General features: G+C 38.9%; 1 protein-coding gene across 1 annotated transcript in view; it reads right to left on the reverse strand.

Annotated features, from left to right (window-relative positions):
• The window catches only part of LOC104374703 (complement C4-like), a 52,135-nt gene extending 39,288 nt beyond the window's left edge, over positions 1–12,847 (reverse strand). Inside the window, exons 1-8 of the mRNA XM_086612614.1 lie at positions 12,783–12,847; positions 10,255–10,447; positions 9,029–9,212; positions 8,189–8,259; positions 7,790–7,875; positions 6,434–6,516; positions 5,233–5,320; positions 27–132 (exon numbers count right to left, since the gene is read on the reverse strand). Coding sequence (XP_086468740.1) covers positions 27–132; positions 5,233–5,320; positions 6,434–6,516; positions 7,790–7,875; positions 8,189–8,259; positions 9,029–9,212; positions 10,255–10,447; positions 12,783–12,847 — 876 coding nt within the window. The remainder of the gene's footprint in view (positions 1–26; positions 133–5,232; positions 5,321–6,433; positions 6,517–7,789; positions 7,876–8,188; positions 8,260–9,028; positions 9,213–10,254; positions 10,448–12,782) is intronic.
• Between the last annotated feature and the right edge of the window lie 10,021 nt (positions 12,848–22,868).

Below are 22,868 nucleotides of genomic sequence, written 5' to 3' on the forward strand. Positions count from 1 at the left end.
TAGTTCCACTGAACTTCAGTACTTACTGATAGCTGTTGTTCCAGGCCTGGAAGAAAGACCTTTTTCTCATTTTCATCAATTATGCCAAATCGCACATAAGCAGCACCTTGAATCCCTTTCCCATAAGAATGTCTTTGGAAGGAAGAAAAGTGAGGAAATGAATTATCACATTAATATAAAGCAAGCATAAATCAAAGTAATAATTTTATGTTGAAATAAATGTAGGGATATCTGTAGGCATCCTATCTGTAACTAATAACTTGAAACTAGAAAAATGGTCACCCTCGCTGATAACACAAACATGAAGACTTTTACTGATCTGTATACAAAGTTGTGATTTCAAGTGCAGACAAATATATGGAGTAAATCACACCGGCAGAATCACATGTGGAGATATTATCCCCTTCACAGGGAGTCAGGTTGATATTCAGTCTACTTATCTTGGATGAACAGCTAATTCCTTTGTATGAGACATCTCATGAGCAGAGCATTTAAAATGAGAGGCCAGAGAATCATCTCAGGGATTGGTATGAAGTATTACTTGATACTTCTGAAAACCTCCAGAGACACATCTGTCCTGCTGAAATTTTAATACCTATATTAGCAGAGTAGAAACTCTCTGCCCCATGTCTCTCCTATGGATTTAGGCAGTGTAGCACAGGGACCTCTTCTAAGTGAAATATTTGCCAGATACGCATCTGGCCATAAACACCCCTGAACTCTCTGTATAGGTCATGGAGACAGTGGATATGGCACACTGTTGCACCTGGCAGATGCCATATGCAAGGCAACCCTGGCAGATGATATCTTTCTGCAGCACAGCATACAATGTGCTGCTACATGAGACCTGTCACAACCATGGTGGGGTCTTTTGCTTGTGGAAATCCTGCTTTATCTCAGTTCTGTAATGGCTTATTTTTGTTTAAACAAAGCCTCTTGCAAATTGACCCAATCAGCAGCACTGATCGATACCAGTGAAATTAGCTCAGACGCAGTTCTTAGGAAAACTGCTTAAAATGCCAGAACTAATAACTACGGAAAACAACAGTCAATATACCAAATAACTGTTCATTACACGCATGGCACATTCAGAGAAATAAGTTCAATTATCAAGAATTCCATATATTGATTTTGATGAAAGTCAGGCAGTCCTGTGTATTGCCACTAGGACCTTTTCCAATAGATGAAAGAACGGTATCCAGTTATTCAACCTCATTTTTCCTATTAAATAATTATGATGTTAATGAGTAATGTAGTATCTATGAAGGAGGTGCACAGTCTATAAACTCAAAATTGAGTGCTGCAATAACATAAAGAGAAAATTTTAGAAAGGATTAAAATATGAAAGCTCGTTATCTGATATCACTTCTTATCACATTATCAAATTATCATGATTAAAGTGAATAATTATTCAACAGAACCAAATAAAGAAGTGAAAGTGACCCAGAGGAGATTAGAAGAGTTGAGTTTGTTCAGCAAAGCAAAAAGACGTGGATACAGAGCTCTGTCTGCTCTCTCAAGGTGTGCTGGGGAAAGGAAGTATCAGCACAGTCAAGACAAAGAGCTCAGGACAGCTGGCAGAAGACCAACAAAACATAAGCTCACCAGGGATGAATTTAGACTAGAACTGCAGGGGGTGGAGGATCAGTATTCCACTTGGATACAGAGCCAGGGTCCACGCAGCAAATCTAGAGACTGCACCCTGTTTGTATGCAGTGCTGTCTCAGAGGCTGCAGCCAGCTGGCACAGCAAAGCCCATGCCAGCTCTACTAAACCTCTGTCTTCCACAGCAGGGTGGCCACATGCAGACCTGGGGTGGACCTTGGTCCATGCTTCCTCCCGAAGAGTTTCCAGGATTTGTTTGGGAATGCTGTATGGCTGAGGCTGAGCCTGTGCCATGCACCAGCCGAGCCCTTGGCAGCCAAGCTCTGGGGCTCAGGAAAATTTCCTGAAACTCTTTAACTTACTACCCAGGTGGCTTAAATATCTTTTCTGGTATCATGTTGAAATGCAAAGCTCCCAATGTATGAGAATAAATCCTCATATAAGGAAAGTACCTAAGAAATAATATCTTAAAGGATATTAAATTACGTATTAATATAATAATAATTTGTTTGCTGCTCTCCAGTTTGGAGAGCTTTCCAAAGTCAAACAGAAGATAAAACACAAATGGTAGTGGTAGTGATGATATTTTAGTCATGTGCACTTTCATAGTTCAATGCTAATATTTAATGTCTATTTAACTAAAGGCTGATGCAAGTCAAATTACTTACAAGGTTAGTTACTGTCAGTGCTTGATAAAGTCGCAAACTTTGGTTGTATAGACCAGGCTTTTTTATTCTTAACTGTATATTATATTAGCAATTTCTGCACCTGGATCTTTTCTCCACTCTGTGTTGACTGTCTTCTCTCTGCCATCCTCCTCAGCTACTGAGATAGATACGAACTATCCAATGGTGACTTATCAACAAGATATTCCCATACTATTCATTTATGTGTATATTTGTAAAAGGTCACACTCAAAAGGGATTTGCCTAAGAAACTTAAATTAAATACCTTGATAAAATTTTGCAAGTTATTCTGTAGAATTAGTAAGTTATTAGAATCTAGCTTCGCTGTTAAAACACCTCCCAACAATGTCACGTGTATATTTTTCTCTTACTCAAAAATAATTACAAACCAGTAATAGTCAAAATATTAAAAGTGAATTGATACAATAAGCTTTTCAGGCTTCAAAAATAAATATTGATTATTTAATATAATATTAACGGTTCACTTACAACTATCTTGGGTGTCATCACTGTACAGAAAATTTGCCCACTAAATACATTTAACAATACTAGTTATAATAACTCTGTGTGATCCTATTTGTGGTTTTGTGTTAAAGAATCTTAAAGAACATGGTGAATCAATCTCAAAAGCCAAGAGGTGCTGATTTATATTTTAAGGAGCTGTTGAAGGTCTGACATTATTTGCTGGTACTGTATGTTCAATTCTCTGCTGACACATCAAAATTGTACTGGAATAAATCTGAGCTTTTGTCTGGATAGGGAGAAATAAACAGTATAACTATTTCAGTGTTATTTAGATAATGCAGAGTACTTTATTTCAGGAGATACATTTCTTCCATATTAACTGTCCAGGGTGTTTGGCAATATGCTAAAAACCCATCCAATTTGATGGCATTTTCTAATTTTATTTTCTGATCTTTAAAGATATAAAAAATCACAAATCCACAGAAACAAAGCAAATAAAACAGGGCAAAAAGGTGGTCAGACTTCTTACTCTTTTACTCTTTGGAAATGGAAACAATTTCTCCAAACTGTAAGAGAAAGCCAGCTACCTCCAGCTGCCTGTTCTCATTTCATAAAATTTATTCCTCTTTGGGAAAAAAAAAAAAAAAAAGAGAGATATCAAGTTCTAATTTAGTTACCATAGGGACACTAATTCAGATGTATAACTCTTCACGCACAGGTTCTTTGATTTCAGAAAGCATAAACTTCTGTTCAAGTGCAGTATCAAATTTGTTCTTGCCAATATCTAGTATATTGTTTTTCATGAAGGAACTTCACATACTCTTTCATCAATATGACATTGTTTTCATAGCACGATATTTATTTTTTTTTGCACTGAGTCATCTTTAAAACAGATTTTAAGTATAATTGTAAATCAAATCTATAACATCTGAACTAATGCCACACTGAACCACTTCACTTAAATAACTGGCATGTAGATCCTGGAGTTAAAAATCTCAGGTAAATATATCCTACCAAAGTCATCAACTCGAGTTACATGAGTGATAACTTCCGCAAAAGGAGATACATCACTAAGTTTCCAGAGAACTATTTGGCTTCTCTCTCCATCTTCCCAGTGTGCACTTCCCAGTGCAAGGTGACCAAGATATTTCTAGCCATTTTGGATTCCAGCTGAGTGGTAAGTAAAGGAAGAATATTCTCCTAAGGCAGTCGTTTAATATTTCCACTTCTAGGAGACTTAAAAATTCAGCAGACCAGAAGGCTTCATGTATGTTGATGAGCCACTGTTAGATCATACCAGAAATTTAGATCTGTCAATGTGGGATTAAAAATACCTGAGCCACACAGTACAAAACATTATTCAATCTAGGTTCAGTTCGATTCTTCCAAAGTATTCAAAATATTTTGGTGTGTTATATTTTCATTGCCTGACTTTCTAAGTTACTCTATGTTTGATGCCATTGTAATGTGATATGTAATCAGGTGTAGTTTATTCTCCATAGAACTCTGATTTATGGTTTGGCCAGTCTGAGAGCTTTGTAGCCATATCTCCTGTTGCCTACAGGAAAGCTGGAGAGGGGCTTTTTACAAGGACATGTAGTGATAGGACAAAGGGCAGTGGATTTAAACAGAAAGAGGGCAGATTTAGATTAGATATAAGGAAGAAATTTTTTACATTGAGGGTGGTGAGGCACTGGAACAGGTTTCCCAGAGAAGTTGTGGATGCCCCATCCCTAGAAGTGTTCAAGGCCAGGTTGGATGAGGCTTTGGGCAACCTGGTGTAGTGGAGGGTTTCCCTGCCTGTGGCAGAGGGGATGGAACTAGATGATCTTTGAGGTCCCTTCCAACTCTAACCATTCTATGATTCTATGATTCTTTGATCTCATCCAGATCAGTGACGCACAACTGTGCAGTAATGTACACGTCCATAGTGATGGTCATGGAAGCCCCTCTGATTAACTCTATTTATTCACCTGGAAGCATTTCTACATAAAATCATTAGTCTCAAATAAGCACTAGCTTATTACTTCCGAACGTCACTTGGACTTTAAGAAAATTTCTTACTCAGATCTGAATCCATCTCCACTTGAATTATATTAAATAGCAACATCTGAGGTTTTAGAACGTTTCTGAATGTTTCTAAATATTCAAACCAAAAAGTATATAGAAAAGCAGGTTATCAGTTATCAGCCTGGAACCTTACCTGGCAACACAGAGGAGAATCCTAAATAGTCACGTTTTCACTAGCAAACTAAAACATTCAGAAAGTCTTGTTCCATTTTGATTACCACCACTTGGACCCAGGTAGCATTTTACACTGATGTCTCAAGTTAGTAGTGGAAATAGAGAGCATAGAGTCAGATTTAAGTAAAGTCAGAAGCTGGTTAACTGCTAACGACAAGAAAAAGAAAGAAGATGCAAAGTTCATTGTTGACTTATATCTGCCTCCTCAAACAGCCTTGCCGTGAACACTTACTTTGCCTCAATATCAAACACAAAGTTTTCATTCCAGATGTGGTAGTATGGCTGAAGTGGGATGAGATTGACTTCAAAAGATGGAAGTTCTGCATGAAAAAAAGAAGGCAAAAGGTCATGACATGTGAGTTTCAAAGATATTTTAAACTCCTGGCATGTGGCAACAGCCACTGAGAGGATGCAGCTGCACTGAGGGGACGTTTTGGTTTGAACCAGCAGTGCATTGCTGAAGCAAATCTCCTGATCATCTTCCCTTATTCTGCTTTGCTTCACATAGTGGAGCGGTCTTCGAGCACAAAAAAAAAATTATTTTATTTACAATGAAAATAAGCCAGAAGATAAGCTCTAACTGCTATTAAGTACCCTGGACTAGAAGCAGATTGAAATAAACCCACCCTGAAATGGGTTGAGTGTGGACATGAGGTTCTCAGCATCAGCTGTGTCATTCTGCAATTTGCTCCTATAAAGCCAAACTATTTGCAACTGTAGATATAGCCAGAGTAATTTGCTCCTGGATGTAGGTGTTTGCAGAGGATGCATTAGTCTCCACTATTACACCCACTAGCTAAGGCACAACCAGCTTCGTTAAACTGATATTTTCGTATAATCCTGAGGTTTCCTTTTGCCTTTAAGAAAAAAAAACCTCACACTAAATTTTAAGAGAAAGCATAATTTCAGTGCAAGTAAATCCAGTAATTTCTTACCACAAATTGTCAAATTTCTACATTTTTACTTTTCCACAGTGCCCTTATTTTTCTTTAGAAAAGTTTCTCTGAGTATAGGAAAAACTCTAATCTACTTCCAAACTAAATTCTACTGAGAGACAATACATATCTTTTTTTTTGTTTGTTTTCATTCTAGTGTTTACTGAAAACTTTAGGCAGAATTGCAATGATTTTAAAATGGAGCTCATCTCCACTCTTTTTCTGCAGTAGGAGAACCTTTCCAAAAAACAATGTTTGGTGCAAAATGTTAAAGTTACTAAGGCTGTTATAAAAATAAGTTTTTTTTTTCTAATGTAAGTGAAAGGCACACAAAACTAGAGTTCTCCTTTTGCGCATCGCACATAGCAACTAGGCACTGAAACACTGTGAATCTTGTCCTTAATACCTAACTACAGCCAGGTTTAATCATTGCAGTATATATTTTGATGCATAATGATGAGTTCATATATTTATAAAGCAAATTAAATATTCTCTTACCATAATTTTTAACTTCAAATTCAGCAGAAACGTTAGACATTTCATATTGATGAAACCAGGCTTTGATTTTCCAAGTTCCAGGCCTAAAGTTCAGATTCAGTAGAAAATAGTTAATTAGGATTCCTCAGATATTTTATGATGTGAATATATTTAAATTATCACTAAATGCTACTATTTTCCTTGCTTTGATCTCATTCCAAATTCATTTATTAATGAATTTCTCTTTGGTGGGAAGAGTCAGAAACATATTTCCAAATGTCCAAGGAAACAATCAAAAAGACTTTATGAGGAACTGCATGATAACACATTTGCCAACCACATGTAACATGCACTGCTTTTGAAAAGCCCTCAGAAAGAGAGAACTCATTAGATATTTCCTATAGCTTATCATCACTGTGATGTCGAAAATCAATCTATCATGCAAGAACATACTGAATATTAAATAAAAGCTTAACCATTTGACATCAAAGGTAATTAATTGCACTTTGCAAACTGAACCCTCACAGAAGTGCTCTCCTGAATGTAATCATATGGTTGAGCAGATACTTAAGCAGTTTGCTAAATTGTTCCTTACCAGGATAAACGTTGCTAAATGCAGTATATTAACATAAAATTATGTTAAATTGCCAAGATGAGTTGCTTAAAGGTAGGAAGATATTAACCGTAGGCTCAATCTCTGCTCCACAGCGAAAGACAATTTTGAAAGGTAATTCAAGCAATTCAGCAGTTTGAAATCTTAAGTACTTCAAAAAGTAAGGGGGATGAATCTGGATGGTTTGATCCTACTAATAGGAGGTAGAGTTAGTCCTCCTCACTTTAGATGTTACACTGTGAGGTCTTTCATCTGCATAGTTCCCCTGGGCTCCTCCACAGCCCATGGAGAGAAGTAGATAGTGCTGAGGCATGGTATGTCTCATCCTGACATAGACATCTAAAACAGGTCAGATGAATCACAGCCTACATATGTGACTTTCTCTCCAATGTCAGAGAAGGGATTGTGGGATGACTAGCTCAGGTGTAGACCCTGGCATGGCAGAAGGCTCCAGGGTTGGTTCCAGAGAAACCACATGTGGTTCCCTGCTGTCATGTGTTGACAGTGGGCCGTGGTGCTTCTCAGGTGTAATCCAAGGAAAACTGCCAGCTTTAATGCACCTTGTGTCTCCCTGCTGTTCTAATCAAATGGTAAAGCAGACAATACACAGTAAGAAAAAAAGAGAAGAGGGTAAAACAGAGGAGCAGAGCAGGAAGAAGGGAAGGGAAGGGTAGGACTCTGTTTTTAGCTTGAAGATAGTTCTGCTGCAAGAGGCATTTGGACATGTAAACTGTTTTAATGCACAAGGCACAGCAGCAACGTACTCAGCAATGTCAGGTATTTCAAAGTGTTGACTGAATGCTGCTTTTATTTTGCGGTCCGACTTTTTAACTACCAGTCCTTTTGAATTCTATTGAGAGAGAGAAAACAAACACAAAGTTATGCACCAGGTGTCAAGCATTTACATCCAAAAGCTCAAGTTAATATACTAGCACTAAGGAAGAGAAAATGCGGTATTTACTTTCCTACTTTAATATTCACGTTACCTTTTCCTCCATGCTCCTGATAATGGCCAAAAATGACTAGATGTACCTCACAATGTGTAGATACTGATTTCTGGAGAGGAGTTACAGCTATAATTTTACTCTTGATTCTTTCACGAAAGATTTTCATAATGCCTGTGCTGCAGAAGCACCCATTAAAAGTGTTTTTGGTTTACTTACTAGCACAGCAACTGTGACTGTGTCATCTGTTGGCCTCATAGCATTGTCCAGAATGAAGATCCTGTATTTTACTGTTTAACAGAAGAATAAAATGCATTCATATATTTATTTCTGGCTTTTCTAGATAGTACTTATTACAAGCTCTGAACTAAGTTACTCAATTTAGTATGAAACTCTTTTAATGAAAAGAAGTCTGAGAAATTTCAAAAAAGAATTGCATTCTTCCATAGGCTTACCATGTTACATGACCAAACAAATTCCTTTTTGAAACAAATTCCAAAAATTACTCAGGGATCTTCACTTCACTTTTGTATTCCTTCTGCATTCAAGGGCTGCAACCAAACTCAAGAACTTTTTGACCTCCCTCTCGTGTTACTTAAGTAAATTGTTAAGTAACAAAACAGTGGCAGTTTTAAAGTGCAAAGGATACTTATTGCCAGTGTTGCAAACAGAAGGAACAGTTTGTTTGTTGTTTTTGTTGTTGTTGTTGTTGTTGTTGTTTTTCAGGGTTCTCACTATTTTATTTTCCAAAGGAAAGTCGTTATTACAGTTTTTGAACAAAAAGGGGTAGATTTTTTTTGGCTCTTGCTAGAAGAGAGAACGACTTTTTGACTCTAGTGACATTTCCACATGGGTGACTGCAATGTGGAGTGCAAACCCTGCAGAATCCCAGGCTGCAGAAGATGAATTTAAAACCTAGACTGCCTGGTAAGCACAGAGATAGCTGAGGTTAAACAAGAAGCACTTACATTAGGAAATATCAAGACATTATTATGTTTTCTAATCATGCTCTTTTAACATCTATATTTAACAACCGAAATGCAGCATTTGTATTTTAACCTTTGGAATTTGGTGTGTATATAGGCTTATCTGTCTGAATAAAAATGTAGCCTTTCTTGGACGACAGGAGGATGCGAGTGTTTTGAACGGTATCCTTAAAAAGCTCCCTGCTTTCGGTGACTAGCAGAACATATGGCTGATCACTCTTCTTGAACAGATCCTGTTGCAGAGTCCCTGGCTTGACCTGAAGAGGACAAAAGGAAAAATCCCACAGAGTCAGATATGAACCTGGTAACCTCAGAGCCACACAGCTGAGGACCTAAAACAGCAGAAGTGCTTAAATAACTTTATTAACACTGTTCAACAGAAGGTACTCAATTATATCTTTCTTACTGGGTGAATATTTATTTTTAAGCAGAAATGCTGCTTAAAATCCCCCATTTTCTGCCATAGAAATGCACATTCTTCTGTCAACGGCAATAACTCAAACCCAGTGACTTTTCTTCAGTCTACGTGCACATTAAATTCTAGTTACAATGTCATTTTGTAGTTGTAGCAGCATCCTGTAATCTTTCACTTAGTAAAATCTCGAGCTTTTAGAGCTTTACCTCATGCAGCTTAATACAAGGTTTCTAAATATCATGGTCAAGAGGATCGTGATTTGAAAGCTCAGCTTTTAGCTTTGGGAGTAATAAACCAGAGCTAAACAGAGTCTTGCTGCATGCTGTTTTCCAACCAAACAGCCCAAACTAGTACTCCTGAACTAAATGCTGCCAGACTTCAAAGAATTAAATGATGCAAAGTGGGACGTAAAGAACACTTAATAATCTTATAGGTTTGCAGAAACATCATGAGCTTTGGTCTGAGAAACTGCACATTTTTAAAAGTTTCTCCTGTTTTGCAAAAATGGCCAGTATGCCAAAGGCCTGAATGTAGTCTTAGACTAAGTGATGCAGAACAATAAACAGTGATAAAACAATTAAATATTTTAAAATTTAATTTCATCAGTGATCTATAACATTGAAAAGATATTCCATCACCATGTGACAAAATCTTGAGCTTGCTTGTCGGGCACAAAAGAGCACTCACAATCACCAATGAAATTATATTAGGCATTGTTTTATTAGCTGGTTGGGTGAATAGGGTGCTGCCGTCACTGGAATTTGTGTTTTGTCATCTGTCTCTAGGGATCAATTTTGCCTCTGTTCCAACATATTCCTAGTACAGATTATGTGGTTTTTTATCATTGTATTAAAATATTTACATTGCTCTGATGGTAAACTCACCATTACTTTTTTAATTTCTTGATAATTGTTATTTTGGTTAAGGTTAAAGGTGATCTTCTCTGATAGGAGCTGATTTTTTATCTCATCTTTGAAGTACGCAGTAACTTGCACAGGCTGTTGTGCTCCATGGACTTGAACCGTTATTGTTTCATGTGTGCCCAAGTGCACCACATTTGGGGCAGTAATGAGAAATCTAAAACAACAGAGAAACAGATTGTCCAGTATGTAGGCTGATTTTCACATAATACAAGAATGTCCAACCAACACGAATTTTAAAGAAAAAAACAGGGTCTCGCAGAGTAGTTGAGCTTAGGACTTGTGGAGATCACCGAGTCCATACCCCTTGTTAGTCAGAGTAGAGATTAAAAGGAGACAGTTTCTTTCTCACTGATCCCCAAATTGTAAACTACCACGTTTAGGTCCTACAAAAGATCAGTCCTTATAGATAGGAGAGAAAAAAAACTGCAGCATGTCCCAAGGACTGCCAATAGCATTCATAGCCTGGTTTAACTCAGAGAACATTTTATAAACTCAACTTTCTGGAAACAAAATCAAGCCATGCATAAAGAGACAATGAACAGAGTTTCATAAGTATATGTCTGATACTAAGAAGTCATGAATCTTTGTGTACTAGCGCTACATTACGCCACTTTATACTTTAATATGTGAGGAGGTACCAATTTCCTTTATAACCATATGTATGGAGTTTCAAGTAGCTGATCTTCATTCAGATGTCACTGTGTGTGAAATGCTGGTAATTAGAGACAATGAGTGGTGATACCACAGCTCTGGGAACAGCTGAGTTGGAGACTAAACTGCTTGGGATTTAGTTTTTTCTCTATTTTTTCTCTTTATTACTTTCCTTTATTCTTAACTCTGCTCTGGTGCTTCTTTGTAATTAATTTCATGACCTCTAAAATGTAGATCATGATTTTTGCCCTCTTTTTTTCAGGTATCTTTTACACACAAAAAAATTATGTGAAGAGCTATGTCTTAATGATACAATAGCACATACACAAAGAACAATTCTGAGCTCAGGAAAGCTGCTTTTGGAAAATTGTTATTCTACAGAAGACTTCTAAAATGAAAGGCAAATGATTTTACCATTATCAGAATGGGTTGGATGAACTTCGTCTTCTTTCTTAAATTCATAAAATGAAATGTGAGATATAGAAATAAGGGAATAAAATTGATATGCTTTTTCAAATGAAACTCAAATTTACTTCCTTTTATTCTGATAATACTCATAAGGCACTGTGAAAACAGAATAAAAATCATCTCTCTCCTTCCATATGATCAGTGAAATGCATCATAGGTGATCTTAGTCTTCACACAAACAGGGATCTCAGGAAAGCAAAACAGAACAGCCTTGAATAAACATTAAAAAGCTTTATCATTTTTACCTGTACATTTGTGAAAATAGTTTGCAATGTTTCAAGTTTACAACGAATAACGAAACTCAATTCTTTAAGTTACGTCTACCTTCATGCAATGCTTGATCCTGAAGAACAAACCTTCTTGTTTTCGTTTGTCTAATTGTCTTCTCTAATTCATTAGTCAGGCAGGTTTAGCATCTATCTACATTCAAACACTTGAATGCTGAGAAGAAAGTTTTCATGTTCAGCTGTGTTCTTTATAATTTCTCAAAGGCATTGGAGGGATTTTACTTTAAAAGTGTCACTCAATCATCCACTCAGAGTCTGTTGGCTCTAGCACAAGGCGACACAAGATCTGTCTACATCTATAGAAAAGAGAGCGTAATGCTTGCTCTCTGCCATAGCCTATGGAAATATAGGGTCTTTTTTTTTATACAGTGGTATAGTTAACTGTTTAAAAGTTTACCTATGCGACAGGTCAAAAAGACATGGTCTGACATCAAAGAGGAGAAGGGTTTGACCTGACTGCCTAAATATCTCATCAAAGTTCTCCTCTGGCTATGGCAAGCTCCAGAATACACTTGATCCTGGTGGGAACAATGCAAGAGTCTCTTCTCCTGTACCTCTACCCTACAGATAAAGGCCAATTTGAAGGACATTTAATACACTCCATAGGTTTTCTCAAAGTTACATCTGTTTCTCAAACCCAGGACTTTGTCCAACTGAAAGAACCAGTATCAACATACATAAATCTCCACTAAAACAGAGGATAAGTACAGAAGAATCCTGAAGCTCTGTCAAATGTGAAACCTTTGTGTAAATCAGTTACAGAAAGGAGAGTTAACCTTTCACAAGATTTTCCAATCCATAAATGTCATAAACTAAAGATGAACAAGTGGCAATAACAGTTTGAATATCATGCTTCAGTAGGACATTTTAAATTATTTGTTACTGAATGGAGATCTCTCCCCTTAAAAGCACCTTAAGAGAGCAGTTTTAAGCTTTTTACTTTTTACCTGTTTAAAGTTACACAAGTTTTCAATGGTCCAAGAAACAGGCTTTGTTGATTTTCTATCAGGACCATTAGAATTTCCTACTTTCTCTTTCAAGGGATTTGTTAGGAGCGAAGAATTAATAATAAAGTGTACTTACGATGGCGCTTGCTGTGTATTGGACAGTAGCGAACAAAAGCTCATCAAAAATACCAGCCGTTCCATTGGAAATCTCTACAACATCTGCAAAACAGAAATACTGAACAGCCACCATCAATCTACCCTTGAGGTGCAGGTTTTAAGAAGTGGGCTGATGGCACATAGCAGCAAAGAACATGACCTATCCTGGTTATTTATTAATTACTTCCAAAATGGTGCAACCAATAATGACGGACATGTTAGTGATGCACAAATTAATAGCCTGGGGAGAGACATCCTAGACTAAGCCACATTTTTACATTTGATTATTCATTCATTCTCTTCCCAGCTTCAATATTTTCACTTGATAGCAACTAGAAGTCATGTGTCATTTCGCAAATACTGCAAAGACAATCCCAAAATCAAAGACACCAAGGCTAAAAGAGTGCCTGTAGAGCATTTCTTAATGGGGACAAATGTAAGTGACAGGTCCATTCTCTATGCCATTGCTTAACTCCAATCAGTTCTGCCATCCAGCAAAGGTGAGAGAAAGTTCCTTCTGGTTTAGATAGCAGCAAAGGAACTGCGCTAGAAATCTGCCTGTACAACTCGGTCCCAGTCTGTAGTGCTTGAAGGCATTCTCTGCTTTAATGTAAGTGCAAATAAAATTAATGTCTATGTCTGTCAATTTTCCTTGATGGTCAAGACAGAGGGCTTTTCCAGAGGTTAATTAGTCTCATTTTAGCATAAGCACATAAGATGACTTGTCAGCTGAGGGCACTTCAGACTGTAGGGAAGACACACAATGTCTTAAAAGGCAGGATACATGAAAACAGGGAAAAAAAATATCTGAGGAGTAACTGTTTGTGCAGGAACAAGTTTTGATTGAAGACAAATGAAAGAACAAACTGAAACTCTCATCAGGTTTCATTTTTGCAAGCCTTTACTGGATCGTTGTCTCCCAAACATAGTTTTGTTGACTCATGACAATGGAAAAATGCCAATCTGATTTACAGGCAGGTCAAATCCCAGAAACGATCACATGGCTGCCCACAAGTTTTGGGGATGAACTGCCCTTTAATTGACCGTATTTAAGTCTGTTTTTAATTATTGGCAATGGATGCCTTAAATCAGCACTCCATTATTTGTAAGGTGAATTCATGCTCACAGCAAGGGCTCACTGCCCCAGGAGTGTTGCACTATAGAGTGAAGGCAATTTCACTTCACTCCCACCCCTTGCTTTAGAGACATCCCTTGCCTTGCTTTTCAGACATGAGCAGCTCCAGCAAGAGCTGGTTCAAAACAAGGAGGTAGGGGAAGAGAGGACGGTGGAAGATGTCAACAAACCGGTTCACTATTTTACAATGAGTGCGTCACAAGTGTGGTAAGCTCCCTCTGAAATAAAAACAGATGGATGGCAAATACTTTCTGTCTGTTGGTGGTCACAGAGAGTACTGGCAACAGTAGCAAGAAGAATGTTTCTGGCTTCAAACTCAAATCAGTATGAATTAAGTTTTGCCTACTCTAGGCATAGTTTTTTTCCAAGAGACAGCCAGTTGCTGTCACCCTTCTTTTTCTGACTCCCACTCTCACTTTAGCTGTCAGTCAGGAGGGAGAAGGTGAGGAGAGGTACCTGTGGATCCTCACAGTCCAAATCCATGCTCTTTGGGACATGTTTATGAGAGATCAGAAATGGAAACTGTTAACACCAAAGTTATTCTCACTCTGTCCTCCCTCCCCAGCCTCTCATTCCCTCTGCAGTTAACGCACTGACAAAATTGATTTATTTCCATGCCAAAATCACATCATTTTACTCAGGGCCTCTGGCCTCCCAAACTCAAGCTAGGTGGTGAGGAAGAGTAGAGATTTCCACCAGAAAGCTGGTCTGTACTCAGGACAAAGACAAAGGTTTTGTGGAAGACAAATTTCTTTTGGGAGCAGGGCTCATGCTCTCCCTGGGGAGCAGAAGAGACTTCTTAAACTTGCAGCTGGTAAAATAAGGACTTCTCACTCTTGCATGATTAAAGAAAAGATAATGGGGGAGGTTAACTAAGAGCAGCAGTAGCTGTGGAGCACGCTAAGGCTCCTGCCATTTTCAGAGACAGTTCCACTTCTAGGTCTTACATGGCTGCCGTCCAAGGTTGGACCTGATGCAAACACTGACCAATCTCAGTCACCAAAACCGAATAAGAAATGAATGAGTCCTTTATTTTTACTCCAGACAAATAAAAAAACAAGAAAAAAAAATCAACATCTGCAAGGTCAATGCCCTTTCCTTGAGAAAGACATGCAGACTTCTCCCAGCTGAAAAGTCAACAATTTGCAGGACTGCAACACAACCGACATGGATTTTCTACTCCTGAAGTCAAAGAAAAGGCAACTTTGCACTGTGGGGGTCACACCAAAATCTTGCTGTTGTGCCAGTTGTTATCAGAGGGGAGGAAAGGGGCTTTTCATTGTTCGGGCTGGCTTGTTTGTCAGGGGACCGAGGTCTGTTTGTACAGCTATACAAATAGCCATGCATGAACTCACAGTGAGATATTTTCACAGATCACTTTTTAAAGGGGACCTTGCAAAAGCCGTTTTTTGCTTTCACTTGTTTTTAATTGGATTTGCACACTTTTGCTTCCTTGTGAAGTATATGTATATATATGTGTACATCTATCCATAGCAATATGTTGCATAACCATTTTATACTTGAATTTAAGGAGGTGTTCTGACCCTTAATAAAGACATTTTTTCTCCAAAATATAAACCAGTAACTGTAACTAAATAGGGATTTTTCTCACTGTCTCTCATAAACACAAAAGAGTAAGTGTATACATAACCATTTCCATAACTAGACTAGAAATTTCTAATGCTTTATTTGCCTGTCTCTGAATTTGTATAAAATGATCATTGCACCAGTTCTCTAGTATCACAGATTCTTCAGATTGGCTGGGACTGTGATTTCTATAGAATGCAAAAATATTCCAGTCCAAAGCCACATTAAAATATAACAAAGTATAACAAAATAAAATAAAATAAAATAAAATAAAATAAAATAAAGTAAAATAGAATTATCTTGGTTGAAGGTCTCCAGCAAATACATTAAAGAAAGAACACAGAAAATTCACCCTAAAATAACTTATGAGCCTGTTCTTTTACTAAAGGCAAAGTCCCTTCCTATTTACTCATCAGCCACTTTCACCCAGTACCTTATTGATCCTTCAGTTGACCCACAGTCCAGTACAGTGTGTGGAAACCACAGTCTGGGATTGATGTATGTGTAAGAAGGAACCAGTGAACCTTGAACTCAGGGAAACAGAATTCTTTTCTTTTGAATATATACTATCTCTGCTTTCTGAAGCTTCATTTGAACTTTGTAGGCTTTCACAGTGTTTTGAGCAAGAGCAGTAGTTTTTGTTCTTTGGCTTGAAGTGCTTCCAAAAGGCTTTTGCCCCTTAATCTACCTAAATACTAACAAGACCAAACTTTTCTTTCACTTTCCTCTTGCACTCTTTCACCTCTGCCTGGCAGAAGGGTACAAAGGACAGTTTCACAAAGCACATTTTACAAGTAAGTACCATGATGATAGCTTCTTTGCTGAGCTACAGGGAATTGTGGCAAACACAAAAGGCAATATTTTACTTCAGAAAATTAGATTTTGAAATCCTTTTTCAACAGCAGACCATGAAGTGTGGGTCTAATTTGAAAAGTTCCTCTTAACAGCAGTATAACTTCTCTTTAACAAGAAAGTAAATTGAAAATTTAAATTTAAACTGTATTTTTTTCATTACTATAATCTAGGTCATGAATTAAAAAAATCTAGGGTCTAGCTGCTTTTGTCATGATTGTCTTTTTTGTCTATATTTTCTTTAAATGTTCTGCATTTAGTGCTTAGTGCTCCTAAGTGTATCTGCTGAGGAAAAAAAAAAATCTAGTTAAAAGAGAAAACCCAATATATCCATGTTTTTTTCTGTTCTCATTGAGGAGCCTGGATTTTGCTGGGATTAAGTAAACAGTCTTAGTTTTTTTCTCATGAGTTCTTTCCTTGTTTGCCCAATAGGTAGGCTCAATTCTGTGACTTTCTTAACATAGTGTCAAAAAAACAAAAAAAAAGCAAACAAAGGAAAAAAAAGAATTTAGTATTTGTGAAAAAATGTACAAAACCAGAACTGCTTTTGGGAATTTAATATGTTGCAAAAGTGATCTATATAAAACAGTATATTTTAAGTCAAGCAATAATTTTATTATACTACTGACATAATATTTCACCCTACTGTAATAATGCATCTTGATTTTTTTTTTTGTTAACTATGTTTTTCAGAATCTCAGAGCTTTTGGCACCTTTAAGAAATGCAGGTCAAATCTAAGAAATATACCAACTAGAGCCTTGCTGAGAGAGAAAGCCATTGAAGTTTTTGAGGAAGATACGCCTGAGCATACAGATGGCTTTCTCACCCCAAGTGGAAGAAAAGAACTTCTGGAAATGAGGAAAAAAGCAACATGGCCTAAATCATACAGGGTATTTAGGGTACTACTGTTGTACCCAAACATCTTGACGCTCTGTCTAAAGTCTTATTCTCAAATCCATTCTTTGTGGGGGTTTTTTTTGTTCCTTTCTTTCAATTTGATTAAAAAACAAAGACAATCCAAAAGACAAATCCGTTCTATGATTTTCCTAGCTATCAACTGTAACAATACACATTACCTACAAAAATTAATATATGTCAAATATTTTGAGCTTTCCCAACTTCTCTGTTCTTCTGGGTTGTAATGAACATAATTGTCTCTTTAAGGCATTCTTTTCTTCTCCTTTTCATGGGAGCAAAAGACAAGAATAAGTTAAAAAAGCAAAAGGCATCTTGAACATATCAGTGGCAAAAGCTAAAATTTTAACTAGCTGAGAGAAATAAGAATAAAGGTTACACATCCAGTTCTGTGCATTTGAGAGCATATAATGAAATGAAGGAAAACCAGCCTTTTATGCAGGTAAAATTTAGAGAAGTAATTTACAACCATTACTGACCCTCATTCTTTGTGTTTCCTGACTTGTTAAATGGAGACACTCTAAAGCTTCAGGCAATTGCACAATTACACTAAAAAAAATGTTTCACAAACTAAAAGAGAAAATAAAAATCACGTATCATGTACAACCACAGCTAGCCATGTGCCTGGTTCTGATCTGCAAATTAAATCTAAAACATTCACTTCACCCAGTAACTCAGAGAAACACGAGCCACAAGAGAGCTTCTCCTCTCCCAGGCCTGCGTGAAGGCTCTGCTCCGACCTCCATTGCACTCAGGCAAGTTTAGGTCAACTCCACTGGCAGATCAGAAGCTGTTCTACTTTTTTCGATCCCTTCGTTTTAATGTTCAAGGATAAAATTTGAAGAGAAAGGGGGAGAGGAGACAGGATATGAGTATCAGGACATTTTTATGTTTATAATAAAGACGAAGCTGCTCATTTACACCATGTCTCAGTGTCAAGGAGCTGCAGTTCCTTCCCAGGTGATAGGCAGAGCATCTGATGTCATGTTATAGAGGAGCAAAATCTAGATGACCTTGTAGCTTCTCTGCGGGACAGTTATTCAGGTAATGCATGCTGATCTCTTCTTTCTGCAGAAATTTAGCCATGGAGCTCTGACCCTTTGCAGCCACCAGCTTTTTAGGCAGCTAGTTGGATGAACAATGTGACCCTTTGTACTGTCAGGCATAGGTACCCTACCCAGCCTGGGCATGGCAGTCGTAGCAGGAATCCTCCCTCTCACTAACATAATTTTGCAGAAAACTGCCTCCAGTAAAACAATATGAAAGAAGACAACTCAGCTGCCCTCTCAGTTGCTTAGGTGCAGAGGGGAATATTGGCGTCTTCAGACGGGCACTGGCTGGACGTCCCCAAAGCCCTGCTGATGGCACTTGGGTCAGACACACCCTACCCAGATTGTATGGTTTACATATTGCACCTGGTAAAACTCTAACAAAATGTGAACACAAAGGATGTGTCCATTTATTTAGTCAACATATCATGGAAGGAGCATGGATCTGTCCTTGCTAATACGTGAGCACATGCCCTGCTATGTATTTTTATGATATGGGTCACATTTCCAGGCCATTCATGCTCCGTTTTGACTTGACTTCTGAATGAGGAGGATGAATTTTCAGTCGTATTGGGATATGGTTTAAAAACATCTCTGCACTGTGCTGGTTCAGCCTGTGGTCGGAGCAGTGATCCTGCAGCCACCTCTGGCAACAGCCCAGACTGCAACCCTGCTGTGAAAGCCAAGGCTGGGGCTGTACTTCACAGAATCACAGAATCACAGAATGTTAGGGATTGGAAGGGACCTCAAAGGATCATCTAGTCCAATCCCCCTGCCGGAGCAGGACCACCTAGATTAGATCCCACAAGAATGCGTCCAGGCGGGTTTTGAACATCTCCAAAGAAGGAGACTCCACAACCTCTCTGGGCAGCCTGTTCCAGTGTTCTGTTACCATTACTGGGAAGAAGTTCTTCCTCATGTTTAAGCAGAACCTCCTATGTTCCAACTTATATCCATTTCCCCTTGTCCTACTTCTGCTCTCTCCTCTTTGGGGTGGTGGGATAGAGAGCTTTGGCAGCCAGTGCCATCCATGCCTGGGCATTTCTCTTAGCTTTCCTTCTTCTACATGCACTGGTCATGCCTGTTGTGTCCGTCTCTGGCTTGGTGAGGTAGAAGAAATCAACAGCAGGTTTGAAAGAGCTGGTGCCCATGGTGCTCTAAGTCTCAGATAGAAACGCAAATCTGAGATCTACTTCTCCACCTACTCATGCTGTTCCTAGGCTTGGACACCATCTAGTCCTGCAGCTGGAACTTATCCATATGGTGAAGTCTCCTCAAGGTTATACACAGCATAGGGGTGCCAAGGCTGGCCCCTACCAAACTTCTCAGTCTTGAGATGCTATGCTCTGCCTTACAGGCTTTTTCTCATTCCTTGCTGCCACCAGCAGCAGTTTCTTGAGTAAATCTGGGGCTTGTTCCCATTTCACAGGCTTTTACACTTCTGCCTGAGCAGTGACAAATAAATAAATAAACAGTCATCAGAGATCCTTAAGAATTACAACATAATGTAATGGAATGCTAAATTTCCAAACACCTCTACTTTCTTTGGTGACTTCAGTAAAGCTTGTTGGCTTCAGTAAGTACACTGCAGGTGTACATTTAGGCAGCAAGGCCAGCTTCAGTTTCTGTGGGAGGACTATTAACAGCATTTACTTGTGCATTGTTCTATAAATATCTACCATAGGTTTGCTACATATATTCTCCACTGAGATACCAAAAAGTGTCGACTCGCTGTGGCAGCATCAATGTCTCTGACCTGGATACCTGGGTCATATGTGGGATGTTAATATACTCTTAAGACACAGAATCTTGCAGTTAGAGTCTGCTAAACCTGCGGCATCTATATGCTGTTGTGGCTGTAGCTTGAAGCAGTACCAAGGAAGCTTGGAACAACACAATTTGGAAAAAAATAAATGTCTTCCCTCTATCCTGTGGTTAGAAAAGGTGTATTTCACATCTGTGATCATCCTCGATGTGATTATTCAGAAATAGAAGCCTGTATAGAAAGGAACACAAAGTACTCTGCAGAATATTCCCATCTCGATAGCACACTCCTCCTGCATGTACATAAAAGATCACACACTCCTTTGAAAATATTACTGGTGACGACATTCTGTGTCTTCAGTGACAGCTTTCACATCTGTACTTTCTACCTATCTTTTTGCTTCCAGAGCACTGCTGCATCTGTTTGCGAAGGACCGCTTAACCTAGCGATGGGTCAGAGTCAGGGATGCTGCAGAGAAGCTTGCACATCTCCAGCAGTGGCGTGTGTACAAGGTCCTGGTAGCATCCAGTGGGCAGCTCTGCTCCCCACCGTGGAAGTGAGGTTTCATGAAGAACTGTGAAATTGCCAGTCCTGCTTTCTGAACCCCCTTCTATGACCCAGACAGGTACTAGGAGTAACGAGGAGTCAGCTCTGGATTCACAAGCATACGAGTGGCTCTCCGCAGTGCAGGCTGCTCATCTGTGAGCTGCATATCTGAGCTCCGTGACAGTCAATACAGCTAGTGCGTTTTAAAAAGCCATTTGGCTTATTGCAGTGGAGAGACCTATCCTGGTCTGCACCCCACCCCCCAAATATGTCCCAGGTGACCCATCGACAGTTTAGAATCAAACATGCATTATCTTCTGAGATACCTCTGGTAGGATTCACTTTGGGATACTGATTGCCGCTCACCTCTTGACACTACAGCCTTTACTCAACTGTCTCCAAAACCAACTCGTCTGGATACAAGTCCAGGTTTCCTCTACCCAGATTTTTAACCTACTGCCTAGTCTATAAGTTTGCAAGAAAATGCACCAGCCAAAGCAGTGCTGTCCAAGCCATATTTTTAAGGGTGAGTTTTTATAAAGTCAGTGTGTTCTCAGTCAGCACAACAGTTCAGAGCTGGTCGTGAACAGCTTACTCTACCCAGCTACATCAGCCTCGTGGCATTAGACCCTGGAAGGCAAGATGAAATGTTTTGTGCTGACCACCACAATTTGTTGCCAAGAGCAAGGCTTATCTCATTTGCGTCCTTTCTGAAGCCGTTACTGTAGTCAGAAGCCTGACTCCACTCCACGCCTTATGGACTTTCTGATTTACCGCAACACACTTCTCTTCCCACTCCCTGTGAGTCAAGAGCTTATCTGGGAAAACAGATGCTTTGAAAACATGGGGCCCCTATTCTCTGTTCCAGCTAAATTCCACTTATGACTAGAAAGGAGGGGGAAAGAGTATTTCAAATCATCTTTAAGCTCCCCATATTTCACAGTAGGCAGAGGGCTAGCTTCACCCCTAATAGGAATTAAAGTACTTTAAGGTACTGTGATATAAGGCCAGCTATTTAGGAATGCCAACACCTTTCTGGCACATGGGAATAGGCAGAGACAGTCTTTGGCTTCTCTATCACAACATGTATCTCTGAGGTTAAATGAACACAGAGAAAAAATACACCTTCTAAGGCTATTTATTTTACTCATACTACTTATTCCTCTTTACAGTCTGCAGATAGCCCTTCTGCCACGGGGTTTACAGTAGAAACAAAGGCTGGCTTAATTGCATTTGAGGTGCTCTTAAGGAATATATAATCCTATCTGTAACTCAGATATCTGAAAGTGCCCCCTCTAAGAAGTCAGACAGGCAGGATCTCCTACACAGAGCAGTCCAAGACCGTATAAAAACACGATAATGTGTATAAGGTACAGAAGAATGTAGCTATGGGCTTAGGAAAACACTCCTCATGCAAACGCAGATAAAGACATTCCTTGCTTTTCTGCAGCACTGAGAGATGAACCCTGACGACCTCCCTATCTGCCTGCAAAGGCAACCCACAAACACCGTTTCTGTGGCTATGTACATTCCCCTACCCTCACTCATGGGTGCTACTCTTCACCTCCATCACCTAACACAGAGCTATCACCTGCTCCCATAGTCTTCCACTGCAAAATCCTCAGTGAAAAGAAGCCATGGCTTCTTAGAAAGAAGCACAGTACTCATAAGTGGTTAGAGAAAAGAAAATAAAGCATTTCTCACGCCCTGTTCAGAGAGCTAGCCAGGCCTTGCCAAAGTCCAAGTTTATGTACAGTTATGGAGGCTCCTTAAGTGGCAATAGAGGAAATATGAGTAGGAAAAACTATGCAGAGGAATCTGCTCACATCTATAATGTTGTGCTTTATTTGGGATAACAGAAGACTAAGATACTGGGATAAACTTGTGAAGGAGTAGTGGCGTAAGAAATCCCTCTTGTGGTTTTTTTTGGGAAAAGGAATCATCACCAATACAAAACCTCAGGTTAAATGTCATGAAACACAAAAGCCAAAATTTGGGGCTGGAGTTGCATTTCAATCTTCCCATCCCACCATTTTTTGTGGCAGTGTGCAAGTAGGGATGCCCAGGGTGCCCTGGCAGAAGCTCTTCAGCATCCCTGCATCAGGGAAAGGAGAGGAGGAAGATTTTCCCAGAGCAGCTCTGAAGGGGAGTGTATATGTGTGCGTGTACATGTGGAGGTGAAGGAGTTGAGGATAAGAAAGAAAAAAAAAGTGATA

The sequence above is a fragment of the Tauraco erythrolophus genome, chromosome 1 (genome assembly GCF_009769465.1).
Source record: "Tauraco erythrolophus isolate bTauEry1 chromosome 1, bTauEry1.pri, whole genome shotgun sequence".
Classification (NCBI taxonomy): Eukaryota; Metazoa; Chordata; class Aves; order Musophagiformes; family Musophagidae; genus Tauraco; species Tauraco erythrolophus.